At 45.4% G+C, this 16,177-nt stretch overlaps 1 protein-coding gene across 4 annotated transcripts in view; it reads left to right on the top strand.

Moving 5' to 3' along the window:
• The window catches only part of LOC147439297 (translocon at the outer membrane of chloroplasts 64-like), a 108,344-nt gene that overhangs the window by 76,281 nt on the left and 15,886 nt on the right, over positions 1-16,177 (top strand). For all 4 annotated transcript variants that reach the window (XM_086485168.1, XM_086485169.1, XM_086485170.1 and 1 more), the window contains exon 9: positions 15,942-16,145. In XM_086485168.1, the coding sequence (XP_086341294.1) occupies positions 15,942-16,145 (204 nt within the window). The remainder of the gene's footprint in view (positions 1-15,941; positions 16,146-16,177) is intronic.

The raw sequence follows: 16,177 nt of genomic DNA, 5'->3' as shown, positions 1-16,177 counted from the left end.
CGTTTTGTCTTGTGACATACATATGTGAGCATTTGTGCTACATTGTGATATGTCAACCATTGAATATTCCTAATTGGGTGAGATTGCGTGGGTATGTAATTTTAGTGCATCGAGACACTCGTTATAGATCAATGCGGGCTAGATGTGACGACCAATTTTTCTACCCTAGAAGATCAAGAGCTCCAATCTGGAATGAGAAAATTGAATGCCCCTTGGATATTTTTGAGCTAACTTGAGTTCTTTTGCAGATCTATTGTGATCGCGGACGATTACTCTTCTTTCAAGAGGGGGGGATGTCAGAAACTGCTGATGTGTCAAGCCGTCGAAGACCCGAGCCAACCTGTAGATCCCGACCGAGGGGCCTAAGCTATAAGCTATAGAAGCTGCAAAAGAAGTTTCCACCAACTTACAGAACCTCGTGGAGTGGGGCAAGCTATCAAAAGCTTTTTTTGAAAAGCAAACTTATGGGACCCCATTCGATGGGGGGTCACGTTTCTAGGGCATAGTCATTAAAATGAAGCAAAACAGACACACACACATAGAAGGCTTGCATATTTTTTGATGACGTGGCATGTTTGTATGGAGAGTCACATGAATCGTGCTGACAGTGCCACATGGGAGCAATACGGATTTCCTCGTTTTGCGTTGTGGCTTGCTGACATGGGAGTGCACGTAACTTTTTGTTTTTGCGTAGCCAGCTTTTGGACCAAATGCTTTTGAGTTTGACGCTTTTCAAAGTAAGCTTTGGCATGTTTCCCAGCGTGGAAGTGCAGAGCAAGGAGTAATGGCTTGTACTAAGTTGAAGCAATATAAAGAAATACCGAAAGGGACGCTTGGGTTTGGGGCCAATGCTCTCTTTGGGTGGAACTCTGCCACGCCACGTCTTGTGTGTCGTGCATCTCTTTTAGTTCAATTGTTATTTGAAGTGCTTAAAGTTGTCTCGTTTGTTCTTTTCCGTTGGCAAGTTGTCAAGGATTGGGAGGTTGGCCTCTACAACATCTGAAGCCAACACAAAGAAAAGAGGATGAAGAGAATAGCGCTCTCAAGGTAACATGGGACTGATCCTTGCTCACAAATTTTGACAGCCTCACTCACACTCAACCTCGACTAGCTCCGACTAGCTTCCCTCTACACTGCCATAGCCCCAGCTATGATGAATTGCCCTCAAGGAGGTAAAAACACCACTAAAATGTGGTAAACAAACTATATAAAAACCAAGAACAATGTCTACACTTTTGATCATAAAAACTGTAGCCTCTTACCATCTCAACAACCCTTACATATGCGAGAAGGGGCTCCATAGTCGCTCCCAACTATGCACATAAAGCATCAAAAACCATACCAATCAAGAGCTATACAAAACCTCATGATGTTCGGCCAAAAACTCGGGAAAAACCATGGAAAACATGGGGGAAACTCTCCCATTCACAACGATAACAAAGGACTTTCATAGCCAGCGTGAGTAGCATGTGCATGCGTACAAGAGAGCTTTGCTTCACGCAGCTTCCATCACCAAAGAGCAAGAAGAGGGGTGAAAGTGTAGAGGTCACCACCCATGTTGATGGCCTTCTTGAGATGAGAGAGAGACACTCTCCAATCAAGGCTCTAGGACCTCGCGCGCGCGCACACACACACGGGCACCTCTGCTACAGAACCCCCATGCACCATGGTAGGCTGCAATAACAAAGGCTTTCTTCTTCACAACTGAAAACCCCTCTTCACCATCATAAACACATTGTAAGGATGCATCAAAATATTTTTCAAAGGTACCCAATATCATCATCACATAAGCATCAAGGCATCACTCACTCATAACAAAATACATATCATCTTTCCTTGCCATAACTTGAGACAAACTAGCATCAAAGCCTTGTTTCTCACCAACCACAACAGCATCATCCCTTATATCATCCTTCTTATTTTGTTTGCATCTCCAAAATTATCATAAGAGGCATATGACAAACCACCATATGAGAATCTTCAAGGGGTACACATCTTCATTTATATGCTCAATATCATCGAGAACTTTTTCTGCCTCATTAAACAAGCCAAATGTAGACACATAATCTTCATATGAGACCACATCATGCGTAAAAATGGGATTTTGATCATCATAACATACCTTTACTTTTGCATCATCAAAGGAGACACGAGACACCAAAGCATCATGCGTAGCACAAGGAATTTCATCACTAGTGACAACCATGGGTAGCTCATCAAATAGACCATACATCGAGACATAGTGTTCATCCATTATAGCATCAATATTGTGAGATTCTTCTTAAGCATGAAGGATGTCAAAATCAATATCCTCAGGCTTAAGAGGAGATTCTTAAGATTTCACGACATAAGCATCAATTGTAGCATATGCTTCTATAACCTCACCTTTTCTAACATTGTCATTAAATAGACCACGTGTAGATACATAGTCTTCCTCCATCTCAACCTCATGCACATCAATAGATTGTAATCCATAATCAAGCTCATTAAAATCAACACCATGCTTAACAAAAGAACCCTTAGAAACATTTTTAGCCTTCACATCCTCACATCAACCCTTCACTGCATCTATGGTATCATCTTCTACACAATCACATGGTGCTTCATTATCATGCTTCTCTGTTTGCTCACAAAAACCTGCCTCAAGCTTCCATAATGTATACTACATCATAGGCTTACCCACATGAGCTTCTTCACATTGAAAGTTCACATTCACAATTTGCGTTATCTCATCCCTTTTACATATGCTCTCAAAAACAATGTCTTCCTTATCCCACAAATATGCATACTTCTCAACATACTCTTTATTGCCATGTGAAAGGCCTTTGCTAAAGCCCACAAGCCCATCCTTTATCTTTGTCCAACTACCACATGTCTCATACATAGCATCATCCATGACATAATTTTGAAGTACTTGCAAGAAGTCAAATTGCCTATATTGGCAAGCCAACATAAAGAGGAAACCTTGCTTATGGTCATCTTTTTGTCCATAATTGTCAAATACATTCTCAACAAGCTTCCTGATCCCCATTAGGTCGTATCTTCTTTATGTTGATGGGAGGTTCCCACTACAGGATCTCTTTGAGGTTGTGTTGGAGCTTGACATCCTGAGTCTACTCTGAAAGATTCTGAGATGGCTTTTCCTCCATCTTCGCTTTCCCTTTTTCAAGGGTCTTGAGTATCTTCTGTACTTGGACTTGGCGAGAGTAGCATGAAGTTCTACCTCTATTTTCTTAAGTGCTCAAAATTTTTTTCTTGGTCTGCTGTGACGGATATGTTTTTGGAGAGAACCGCCTCCTTATGGACAAGGAAGGGAGAGAACCTTGCTCTGATACCACTGTCATAGAGACAAGAGCGAGCACTTGATACTTTTGTACTAGTTAATTACCCCCCCCCCCAAACCCAAATTTTTTAAATCAATTGATCGCTGATTCTTACAAAACACATGAACTTCAGAAACGAAATCTATTCTCCGTCTTGAAACTCTTTTGATGCATAAAATTCATATTACTCATTACCGCCGTAGATGAAATTTAACATACCTGTAGCCAAAAGCAGCTATCTTTGACTCCTAATGTAGTCCTTCGTTTAATGGAGGTGTCTTCTGGTATCTGTTTTCTTTCAAAATGCCCATGTCACGTGCGCACTTCACTTGCGCTACGTGGACATGTTCTACCACAATCTAGTATGATCTAGTAGCTTAGGACTGAGCCTGGCGCCTTTGTGAGCCTCTAGCAGGATGTGCATGCCCAGGCCGGTCACACTTGCGTGCCCTCTCTTGCACGAGAACAGTCATTTCAGCAATTAGGCATTTGGTGCCGCGTGAACCACCTCTTATTTTGGTCACTTAATTAATAAGTGATTTTTAGCCATTTAATGGAATCGTGAGGGCTGCCTTTGGCTTGCTCGACCCATCCCTTATCACTTATAAAGAGGCAGCCTTGGCACTTGTAGAAGCAGAGAACCGGGGAACTTGGTGGTGCACCAAACCGTGCAGCAAGACCAGCCAGCAGCCCAGCGTTTTCTCAGGAAGCAAGATCAGCGGTTTCAGCTTTGCATGGCCAGTGTTTTCAGCTTTGCAAGACCAGCGTTTTCAGCTTTGCAGGACCAGCGTTTTCAGCTTTGGACAGCCAGGGTTTTGCAGATTCCAGCACTAGCTTTGTCGTAGTTGCAGTCCTCTTACCATCAACACAGTTAGCAGATCAGGCATTTAGCCATAGAACCGTCGTCGTCGTCGTCAACATTATCGTCGTCGGCATCACCGTCATTGCATAGACCCAGTAGTACCCAACATCAGTACCATCAGTACATAGTACCCCAGCATCAGTAGCATCAGTCCCCATTTAGCATCAGTACATAGTACCCCAGCATCAGTAGCATCAGTCCCCATTTAGCATCAGCATCTCAACATTTAGTCATTGTATCACCATTGTGCAAGAATAAAGAAAGTACTTGCCTTGGCAACAGAGCAAGAGGGCCCTTGAGGGTTTGGGATCCAACATTCTGTGTCGTGTCTCTCTCTTTCTCTCTCTCTCTCTCTGTGGATAGTTTCCCACGACATTAAAAGTTCTCTTCTTCTTCTTCTTCTCCTCTCTCTCTCTCTCTCTCTCTCTCTCTCTCTCTCTCTCTCTCTCTCTCGTGTCTCTCTCTTTCATTCAGCTCACTTCAGTTCTTTCAAGTGAAGTAAAGTGTCCCTTGTGTTTGTGCGGAGTACTAGATCCGAGCAAAATCCTTAAAACACTTCCACTGCACGTGACAACCCAAAACAAGCTCTTCTTTGCTGAAATTGTCTTTTGGAGATCGTTTGAGGGCTGAAAAGTTTTTAGAAAACCAGTAGTAAAGCACTTGTTTGAGTGCAGCTATCCAATAGAGGGACGCACACCAGCACCTGATGGCTGTCCTTAACCTGTGTACACTCCTTAGCTTGGCACAGCCTTTGAGAGAGAGAGAGAGAGAGAGAGAGAGAGAGAGAGAGAGAGAGAGATTTTTTCTTGTGTGTGTAAAGTCTTTGCTAACAAGCCAAATAGGTAGCGCCAACATTTCTAATAGCAGAGCGTTCAAATGGTGCGTGATGAGGGAAGGGAGAGGACTCATAAAAATCCTACGCTACCTTTTCACGCTTCACTTTTGTTTTTAGTCTTATTTTAATCTTTATAAGTTTGTCTAGTTTCACATTGGGTTGGTTAATTAAATTTTTAAAGGTTTTAAACCTTAGGCATCAAAAACCAATGCTAGGAGGTGAGTTATTGACCGATATGGAACACGTTTGACCTTCCCAGTCTCACACCCTCCAAACTTAGCCTGCCTTGCTGAGGTGTATTTATACTTTGGCCGGCTGGTTCGTGGGTGGCCACAATCAAAATATATATTGTGACTTTTGGCAAAAAACTAGGGACACCATCTTATTCATGTTCTTCTTTTGACGTGTTCTACATTGTATTGGGCTATTGTTCTACTTATCATACTACCTGAACATCGGCAAATTTCCCAGATGACAAATGGAACCGGGAAAACCTAGGTCTTTTATTAATTGGTACCAATATATTCATAATAGTTATGTTTGCACAAAAATCATTAGCCTTGGCTAAAATTGTTACATGCATACTCTCCAATCAGTGGGATTCTGGAGCTAGCTCCTCGAGGGTAGCGGATCAACGTTGATGCGTGGTGAGATCGTCAGTGTTTTTTAGTCGGCATCATGTTCACATCACATGGCATTATGCACCTCCCCAGTGGTGCATTTTACACTTATCGTACAGACCACCTTGATGTTTTTTGTACTTCCTCTGGGTGATAGGCCATTGACCATGTCTAGAGGTCTCTTTTGTCTCTCACACACACACACACACACACACACACACACACACACACACACAGAGAGAGAGAGAGAGAGAGAGAGAGAGAGAGAGAGAGAGAGAGAGAGAGAGAGAGAGAGAGAGAGAGAGAGAGAGAGAGAGAGAGAGAGAGAGAGAGAGAGAGAGAGAGAGAGAGAAATGAAATGAAATGTTATATTAACGTCTTCAAAAGGCCAAAGTGACCTATGAGACCAGAAAGTTACAATGTGGTGGATCTGATACAAAGTCAGAGTCAGAGTAACAAGATGACAACAATGACAAAAATGAAACGACAAATGTCACAATAAAATACTATGGAATCCTAAACTACTAGGTGTGAACAGCAGCTAGCTGGGATAGCTAGATCACAAGAGATCCAGCATCGGTCGTGCTGGCGGATCTCATCAATCTCCTCCATGGTTAGTAGTCTGACCGGGCGTCGTGCATGTCGAGCCAAAGTGATCCGAATCCTCTGATGCAGCTTCCGTCGATGCTATGTAGTCCTCCGCAGTCGTGGGCATCTGGATCTTCCAAGCTCAGTCGCTCGATCGATCAGTGTGCCTCTGGTGTGAGACAACGAGCTCTGCTGTGGTAGTAACTCCTCCGGGTGTCCAGTGGCAGCTCTAAAGAAATCTGTGATCTGTCTCTGGGACTTGCTAGCCTCTCCTCTCATCAGGCTCTCTCTGTGTCTGCATAGCTCGAGCAAAAACAAACCCAAGCATCTCTGATCCTCGTACTGCATGACTCTGGAGAATGGTCCAAAGCCCTCTCTGAACAAGCAATGGAAGCGGCCTCGTATCTCGTAGTAGACGGGGCAGTGGCATGTGTAGTGCAACTCTGTCTCAGGCTCGATGTCACACAGGGGGCATGTCCTGGCCTCTGCTGGTACTCCGTTGTATCTCCTAGTCTCGATCCGCAGCTGGTGTGAAGATGTACGTATCTGGCTGATAGCACATCGTATCCCATGAGACAAGTGGGTGTCCATGTATCTCGCCCTCGTCATAAAGCCATCAACCGTAAGCTGGAGGAGATGCTCTCTGTAGAAAGCCATCTTCGTGCCCAGCTCCTGTGCTGGCTGTATCCATGTCCTCCTGGTGTCTAGCTGAGTCAAGTCCTCGCGGATGAGCCTGGTGATCTCGGACTGTGTAAGAGTCAGAGAGGGTGCATCCAGTGAGTATTGGAAGGGAGGCAATCTGTCTATGATGAACCCATGCGCCTGAAACCATGATGTCATCTCCCCATACGAGCATGCTGTATCTCCCTGCATGGCTAACTGTCGAGAGGACTCAAGTGCAAGGCGAGCATATCTGTCTTTGGGAAGTTCCCACATGCGGTGTATGAAGGAGACCGATCTGGTGAGTGCCTCAACCACTAGTGGGGGGGCAGCTAGCTCTGCTCGAACAATAGCAAGTGGTACTGAGGCCTTGGCTCTAATGAGCCGCGAGATCATAGAGACCAGAGGCTTCTCCATGTCCCCCCATCCATCACTGCGGCCTGTCCTCCCGTGATGGTCTAATGAAGGTCCCCAGATCTCAGCTCCATAAAGTAATGCAGAAGCCACCAGAGTGTCAAAGAGCCAGAGCTTCCTCCTAGGCTCCTGAAACTGAACCTGTGAACACATCCTTTCCAATCTACCCAATGCTGCATGGGCTCTGGTCAGTCTAGTCTCTGCTGCCCTCCTCAATGAAAATGTTGGTCCACTAAAAACCACTCCGAGGTAAGTGTACGCATCTGTATACTCCACAGTCGCCTGGCCGTATGTGAATGTTGGTGCTGACCTCCTGATCCATTGTGGGGTGGTATTAAATACCATGACCTTGGTTTTACCAAGGTTGACGGACAAACCACTTTCGTGAGCAAACCTATTCAAAGCATCCAAGTGACGTTGCATCCCCTCCGGAGAGTCGGAGATCAACACAATATCATCAGCATATAACAATAATGGAATCCATGTCCCTGCCATCTGTGCACCTCTATCACCATCTCTCTCAATGTAGTCAGAAACCTCATCCACATACATACCAAATAGAGTAGGAGAGAGCGGGCAGCCTTGCTTCACCCCAATAGTGGAGTGAATTGGGGTGGATAGACCCTCTGAGGTGCGTACCTGCCCCATTACTGACCTGTATAATGCCATGACCCCCCAAATGAGCTTTGTGGGTACTCCCATCTGCTGTAATTTGCGCATCAATCTAGCTCTAGGCACTGTGTCAAAAGCTTTGCGGAAATCCACAAAGCTACAATAGATCCGTTTCCCACGCGATCTACCCTCCTCAATGATAGCTCTGGGTGTCAAGATATGGTCAAGAGTAGAAAAACCCCTCCTGAACCCTACCTGCCCGGCTGTCCGTATCCCCTCCCTCTCTGCCCATCTACTCAGCTGCTACTCAAGAATGGATGCGTACAACCGTGCCAATGTGTGTCCAATCATGATAGTGCGATAATTCCCAGGCTCCATAGGGTCTCCCGACTTGAAGATAGGTACAATAGTAGATAGGCTCCAAGTATCAGGCAAGCCCTCACACACGGCACGGTTAAACATCACTGCTAGAAGCTCTGCTAGTAGATCTCTGGCATGTGTGAAATGCTCAGCCACTAAACCATCATGATCGTAAGCTCTCCCAGTCCTCATCCTGTCAATGGCCTTCCTCACCATCTCGGCGGTGAAAAAAGCACATGTGTGTGGGCATGGATCGGGGGGGTCGGGAAGGGGGGGCTGCTCAGGAATTGTATACAGAGATGATGCGTATTGGCCCCAATCCTCTGTAGAAGTGATGGCGGGGGGGGGAGTGCTCCTGAAAGAGCCGCCATGCCTCACGTGAATCCTGACTCAAGAACATTTGATATAGATCCTGCTCTAGCCGAACCAAAAATGCCCTCTTCTTCCGCCGCACTAGGCGTCGGAAGTCAATCTGTGACTGTCTGTGAGTGATGTCCCCGAAAAGCACCTCCCTCTGAAGTCTAGCTCTAGTGTCCCGGCATTCCTCATCATACCAACTGTTCTGGGACATGCTCCCCGAACGGCGTCTCTGCTCAGGCTGGGTATGTGGGTATGCCTCTGTTGCTGTATCATGTAGTGTCTGTGTCAATATAGTAGTAAGCTCCTCCAGAGGTCGCCCTGGCTCCTCTGTGCACAGGCGTCTGTAGATCCCATCTATGTATACAGAGTCTCTCTCCCGCGTGAAGGTGTAGCGAGTAGGGGCTGCTGTCCGTAGCCTGTGTGCTACACTAAACTGAAAGGAGATGGTCATTGACACAAGAGCATGATCCACTTCCACATCAACAGGTCTGGGTCCAATCGTGAGATCCTGGATACTAGAGATGAGGCTCGGTTGTGCCATGACATAGTCCACTGTGCTGGCTCCATGTCTGTGTGGAAAGCATGTAAAACCCCTTGAGGCGGGAAATCTCTCTAGGCCATTCAAGATGGCCAATCCATGTGCAGTCCCCATGTCTATCAAGTGTCGTCCATACTCAGTGTGTTCTGCATCTTGTGATAGTCTAGATGGGCCTGTCTCTGCAGCATCCAACTCTCTCAGCATCTCCTCTGAAGTATCATAAAATACTGTCTGATGATGGGCAGTCCTAGCATTGAAATCCCCTAGAATGATGATGTCACCATCTCTAGAGAACTCCCATATGTCATCATCCAAAATAGAGAAAGGGGACTGTCCTCCGGGTGGTGCATACACTGACGTGCTTGGGGGAAAGTAGCAAATAGCAATGTAAAGATATCTGTCTGTCTCTGCTCTCAGCCTCACCCACATGTACCTAGCTTGCTCATCTCTGCGGGCTATATGTATCAATGGCTGCAACTTCTCCCTGAATAACAATGCCACTCCTCTTGATCCCCGCCCTCTGCGCTCTGATCGTGTCTCGTGTCTATAGGCAGTCTCCCATCTATATCCACTGATGTGAGGCATAGACTGCCCATGGGCCTGATGTGTCTCAAAGTAGAAGTCGATGTCTCTTCCCCTGAAGCTATCCTCAAAGGCGCCCACATCAAGTCGCATAGATCCATTACAATTCCACGTGGCAACTATGAGGGTGGTCCCACGGGTCTCGCACCGTCATGTGGAGCGCCGCTCTACAATCACAACCCGGCCATCTCTGTAGAAGGCCGTCTTTCCCTTCTCCCTTGCTGCTTGAATCTCTGGCATTACCTCTCTCATATGCGCAAGCTGTGTGAGAGTGAGGTCATCTCCAAGGAATATGGCCGTTTTCTTTAGTGTAGGACGCTTCTTCAAGAAGTCCTTCTTTGCCTCCATGGATGGGAAACGGATGATTAGAGCTCTCCCTTTTGAAGTCTCCCCATTGCCTAGTGTCTTCTTCCCCACCCTCCATGCCTTTGTATGAGTAGCCTCACTATCCATCATGCGGAGAAGTTCTTCAACTTTCCCTTCCACATCATCTCGGTCTTTTAGACCGGTTACTCTTATATGCAAAGCTCTAGTTTTCCTTCGTTGTTCTTCTTCTAGAGTCATGTTGATGATTGTAGGAGTGGGGACAGATGTGATTTCTTTCCCCTTGCCTTTCTTAGCGACTTCTATCCACTTCTCGGCCTCATCCGCCTTCTTTTGCGTCTTCGTGATCGCATCCATCCACGAAGACGTCTTTACCATCTTTTGTTTCTCCTCCTCTTTGATCATCCGTACTTGCTCTTTGATGACCTTGAATTCCTCTACTACCGAAGGCTGGAATTCCCCCTCCTCAGTCCACTGCTCGCTCTATCGGCAAGTTCTCGCTTGAGAGCTGAGACCTCTTCTTTAAGTGCTTTGGAGTCCGCCTTAATTGCTTGTAGCTCTGCGTGCAGGTCCTCTTTCTCTTTCTTCCACTGCGCGCCTTCATTGAGAAACATTTGAAGAAGGTTGGCCTTCTCTTTCCACCATCCCTCCATATCGGCTTTCCAGTCTTTCATCTCCCTCTCCATTTGTGTAATCCGCTTGTTTGTAAGCACAAAAGTTGCCTTCAGATGGGGCTTACATACCGGCGAAGCAGTTATTACGTCCATCAAAAATCAAAAATACAATCTGCACTTCTGCCAAGTCAACCCCCTATGTCCACATCACACATACATCCCTGTCCCGCATGATGCATACATGTGTGTTCCCCATATCAATCATACATTTTTGATTTTCTGCAATTTTCTGCAATTTCCTGTCAATGCTGCAAATTATTTAAATCCTGAGATTCTGAACTTTCCCTGCAGGAAATCTGAAAATCTGAAAATGTGAATCTAAAAATGTCCGCACTGTAATGCACCTGCGGGTTTTGGGGGGGGGGGGGGGGCGGGGCAGTTCTGACGCTAGTAATCCCGTGTGGTGGGGGGTTAGGGGTGGCGGCGCACTGTTACAACAGTGGGGGGAGGGCGCAGTCCAGCTGAACAGCAGGGTGCAGCCCAGGTGGCGCGCAGGCAGCAGCAAGCAAGTGGCGCGGGTCAGCAGCAGGTAGTTGGCGCGCAGGCAGCAGCAAGCAGGTGGCGCAGGTCAGCAGCAGGCAGTTGGCGCGCGTCAGCAGCAGGCAGCAGAGAGAGAGAGAGAGAGAAATGAAATGAAATGAAATGTTATATTAACGTCTTCAAAAGGCCAAAATGACCTATGAGAGAGAGAGAGAGAGAGAGAGAGAGAGAGAGAGAGAGAGAGAGAGAGAGAGAGAGAGAGAGAGATAGATAGTTCTATTATCGTCTTGGGAGGTCAAATATGACCTATGGGACCAAATGAACATGTCACGTGGTGTGAGTGGAGTTCATAAGTGACTCTCGATGCTCAAAAATGGCTGAAATGAGCGTCGCAATAGAGAGTCCACATCGTGGTTGGGAGAGGAAGGTATGTAGGGAGAGCTCATGGCTGAATATATGGGGAAAAGAGGACCTAATGTGGTCAAAAGCTGAGCACTCAAGTAGTGTGTGGTACTCACTCTCTCGCACTTGACGAGGGCATAAGGTGCAAAGTCGATGACACTCCTCGCCAGTGCCCCAACGTCCTGTCTCGCAGCGTAGAGAATGGGAGCTAAGACGAATGGAGGGAATGGTGCGGATCGCACTCAACGGGATGGGCTCAAGGATGTAGGAATGGGTTCGGTTACCTCGTTCCGAGAAGAAGAGAGATTTGTAGTTTGGGGCAACGTGTGTGGTGTAATGACTGAAGCGAGAACCTCCAGATTTCTCCCAAGCCATGATACATTGGCGTTGTAAGAAGGCCTCATTAACTTGGGAGTCGATCGACGCATCCTTGACCAAGTGACATGCATCCCATCTTCCAAACCATTTCTTGATATCAAGCATCCACCCCGAACTTAGTATTTTGCTCTTGCATGTCTTTTGAACCTTTTGACTTGCTTCATATGCGATTCTAGGAAGTCGATGCAAAGGGCTACGTTGTGTCTTACGCATGTACTCCACAACCCTTTCCATGCCCAAGACCTCAATGGGAAGCGATCCGGACTCAAGAAGTAAGAGCATGTAGGGTGTTTGTGTCTTGACTTGGAGAAAGTTGGTGAGAAAACGCTTTTGGACATTCTCAAACTCTTTCCAAGTAGACTTCCCGATGCTTCCACCCCACACCTCCACTCCATAAAGAAGCACCGGTGTCACCAATGTGTCAAAGAGGTACTTTTTGAGAGCCCAACACTTGATCTCTCCTGCATTGCACATGCTCTCAAATGCATAATAAGCCCTCTTTCCGGCTTCCAAGCGACGCATTGCACAATCCTTCCATTTATGATTGGATGGAACCTCAAGGCCAAGGTACTTGAAGTGATCTACCACTTCAAGTTTCTCATTGTTGTATACAATGCATGGATTTTCGTCATTGAGAGTCTTTACAAGCATAACCTTGGTTTTGGATCCATTCACGATCAGCCCGCTATGTAGGCAAAAGCGTTCCAAGACACTCATAAGCTTTTGTGCATCTTCTAAGGTATGTGCCAAGAGCACTACATCATCGGCATAAAGCAAAAGCATGATCACCGCATTTCCAATCTTAACCTCTTCTATGCCTTCTTGCTGCATACAATCAAGAACCATGTATTCCAATTCATCAATGAGTAGCCCAAAGAGGGTTGGGGAAAGTGGGCATCCTTGTTTGACACCAATAGTGCTTGCAAAAAATTCTGAAATTCCATCTCCCATACGTAATCGACATATCACTTTTTGGTAGATGCGAAAGACTGCATGCATAAATTCTCTCGGCACTTGAAGGCTTTGCATACGTCTACAAAGATTTCCTCGCGGTACCATGTCAAAAGCTTTCTTGAAATCCACAAAGCAACAATACAACTTTTTTCCTTTCAATCGAGACGCTTCCATAAGAACTCGAAGAGTGACAAGGTGATCAATAGTGCTATGATGCTTTCGAAAACCTGCTTGGCCAAGCGCACGTTTGCCATTCTTTTCAGCCCATTCACTTATCTTCATCTCCATGATACATCCAAATAACTTTGCCATCAAAGAACCAACCATTATAGTGCGATAGTTGTTCACATTGTTTACATCTCCTCCTTTGTGCAAAGGTTTGATCCAATTTGCACTCCAATCATGAGGCATGCCATACTGAAGTGCAAGGTTAAACATATCGCATATCCAATATCGTGTTTTCTTGCTTGTCCATTTAATCATTTCAGCCTTGACACCTTGAAGGTCATCTGCCTTGCGAGTAGCAAGTTTCTCAAGCGCGCGGCATACATCTTCAATGGTAAAGAAGGGAGACATAAATGGAAGGGAGCTACAACCCTCCATCTTATCAACATTGGGTTGCTCATAGAGGTTCTTACAATGCATATACATATCCTCAAGAGTCAAGTCACCAAAGCTCTCAACGCGCTTGCCTTTTAGATTTTGCCAAAACTTGCCACATGCATGTGCTTTCTCTTGTGCTAAAAGAAGTTGTTTTTCGACTTCCCACCTTCTCCTCTTCTTTTGAACAAGTGCTTTGTATGTGTGTGAACATTCCAAGTAAACTTCCTTGTCTTTGATTGCATCCAATCTTAGCAAGTGTTTTCGGGCTTGACTACATTCCATGTCAAACCATTTCTTCTTGGTGCTACCCTTCTTAGACCTTTTGCAAGACATGTGTTTCGCCGAAAAGCATTCCTTCGCACAAGAGAAAATTACTTCTTTGAAAACTTTCCACTTGCATTCTAATGTTGGGCTCCCTTGATGCTCTATCATGCTTAACATTTGGTCCACCATATCAGCATATATAAGTGCTCGTTTGAAGTCTAGACGTAGGTACAAATGATTCACATCATGATTGGAGGCTACATGCTCGAGCCGTTTACCACACTTGAGGTCAATACATAACATCCTATGATCCGATTCCGGATTCCATTCACCAAGTGTAAAGCTTTGTATGCATTCTAGAGTGGCTTCTGAGAACAACATATAGTCAATCACGCTAGCACCATTGTGCTTTCTACATGTAAAGTCATTGGTGCCTTGCCATAGAGATACACCATTTGCAATGAGCATTCCGGTACTATTGCACATATGTAGAAGTGACTTTCCATAGTGATCCACTTCTTTTGCATCATTAGAACTTCAATTATACATGTATGAGTCATCCACTCTTCTTGATACATGCGGCATGTCGACTTGTTGTGTGTCGTGTTGTAACATATTTGTGCGAGCATTCATGTCTCCAAAAACAATGACTTCACCTTGATCCTTGTAATAAGCAATGTCTTCCTCTAGTTCAACAAAGGGCTGATCTCTATCCATATTCAAGCGAGCATAAAAGTTGGAGTCATAGTGAGGAATGTAGCAGTCGGCCACAAACATGACTTGACCATTTGGTGGGCTGATTTTCAGCCATAAGTAGCGTTTATACTTATCTTCTTTGACAATGGAAACATCTTTCAAACCCTTTTTGGTCATACATGCTATGCCTCCTTGGCCTCTTCGTTGCTTTGCATTTTTGGCCCACATCAAAGAATGTACATCGTATTTGTCAAATCCAAGAATTCGTTGCGCATCATGCTCCCATGTTTCGACAAGAAGTATCACATCGGAGTCATTGGTAAGCTCATCAATGCCAATTCCCGCATTCCATGGATACCCGTTACAATTCCAAAAGCTTATTCGCAAGCGTGAGTTGGTCTCATAGATCATGTGTCCCTATTTGTTGGGTGGACTTGCATCCTCCTCAAGTGCCTTTTCTTCTTGAGATGATACCTTAACCTTCTTGCTTCTTTCCTCGTATGCTTTGCGACGTACATTTTTTTGCATAAGAGTGCGATCCTCATATACATTACAACCCGTTCCTTTGAGGTAGATCCAACCATTGTCAAGGATGATCTTTCTCTTTACCTCATCAGCCATGGTACATACAATAGGTCTTTCTCCCGAGCGAGGGACTCCTTGTTTTCCAACTCGATGTGCACCATAAGCCATGATTCCTGACATGCCAAAGTGTGTAGCAAAAAACTCTTCAATAGCAACCGCAAGAGATTGGGGTGTTTCCATGCTTTCCTCCTTGATTCCACGAATGACGATGTTCTTTGAGCGTTTTTGTCGTTCTTGCAATTCTTGAGTGTCCACATTCTCTACATTCTTTGCTTGGACAACGGCTTGCGTGATAGGAGATGTAGAAACCACATTATCCTTACATATATCAGCCCATGATTTGGATGCATTTCTCATCTCACATACATCATGTCGTATTGTATCTATCGTTTCCTCTTTCAATACATGATCACTCTCAACTTTGCTCAAGCGCTCTTTCACTACATTCATGTCCACAAGAGAGCGTTTACATTCTTGAACTTCATTCTCAAGATGCATCAAGCGCGTTGTTTGCATTTCAAGAACCTTCTTGAGGTGCTCATTCTCCACAACGAGAACTCTTAAAGTACCATTCTCCATTGCAAGTGCGCGCAACTCTTCACCTTGCTTGTTGACGGTTTCTTGTAACGAGATCAAGTAAGCCATGATCATTGCTTCCGTTGTTGTAGACGATGTGGTTGGATTAGCATCCAAATTCCTTGGAGATTTTGCATCATTCTCCATGGCGAGTGTGGCTTTTCCACCCTTGCGAGTTTTGTCTGACATTGAGAGAGAGAGAGAGAGAGAGAGAGAGAGAGAGAGAGAGAGAGAGTCATTTTATATTCCAGGTTAGTATACCCATTGGAAAACACAATGGGTGTCCAGTAGCTATCTCACTGATTGCTAAGCATGGTGGAGACCGCTTCCTACTAGACACTGTAAGAGCAATCTATTCAGTAGTTCAGAAGGAGGCTGAAGCTTATGGATCTGGCACTGGCTCAAGTTCTAATGCAGCTCTCAGACCTGAAGCTGCTGAGGCTGCCAAAGAGAAGGTGTCTTACATGCTTTATGGAAACTTACGCTC

The sequence above is a fragment of the Adiantum capillus-veneris genome, chromosome 16, assembly GCF_014529385.1.
Source record: "Adiantum capillus-veneris isolate H3 chromosome 16, ASM1452938v2, whole genome shotgun sequence".
NCBI classification, from domain to species: Eukaryota; Viridiplantae; Streptophyta; class Polypodiopsida; order Polypodiales; family Pteridaceae; genus Adiantum; species Adiantum capillus-veneris.
Note: the sequence above shows the minus strand (reverse complement) of the source record. Positions and strands in the feature narration are given on the sequence as shown.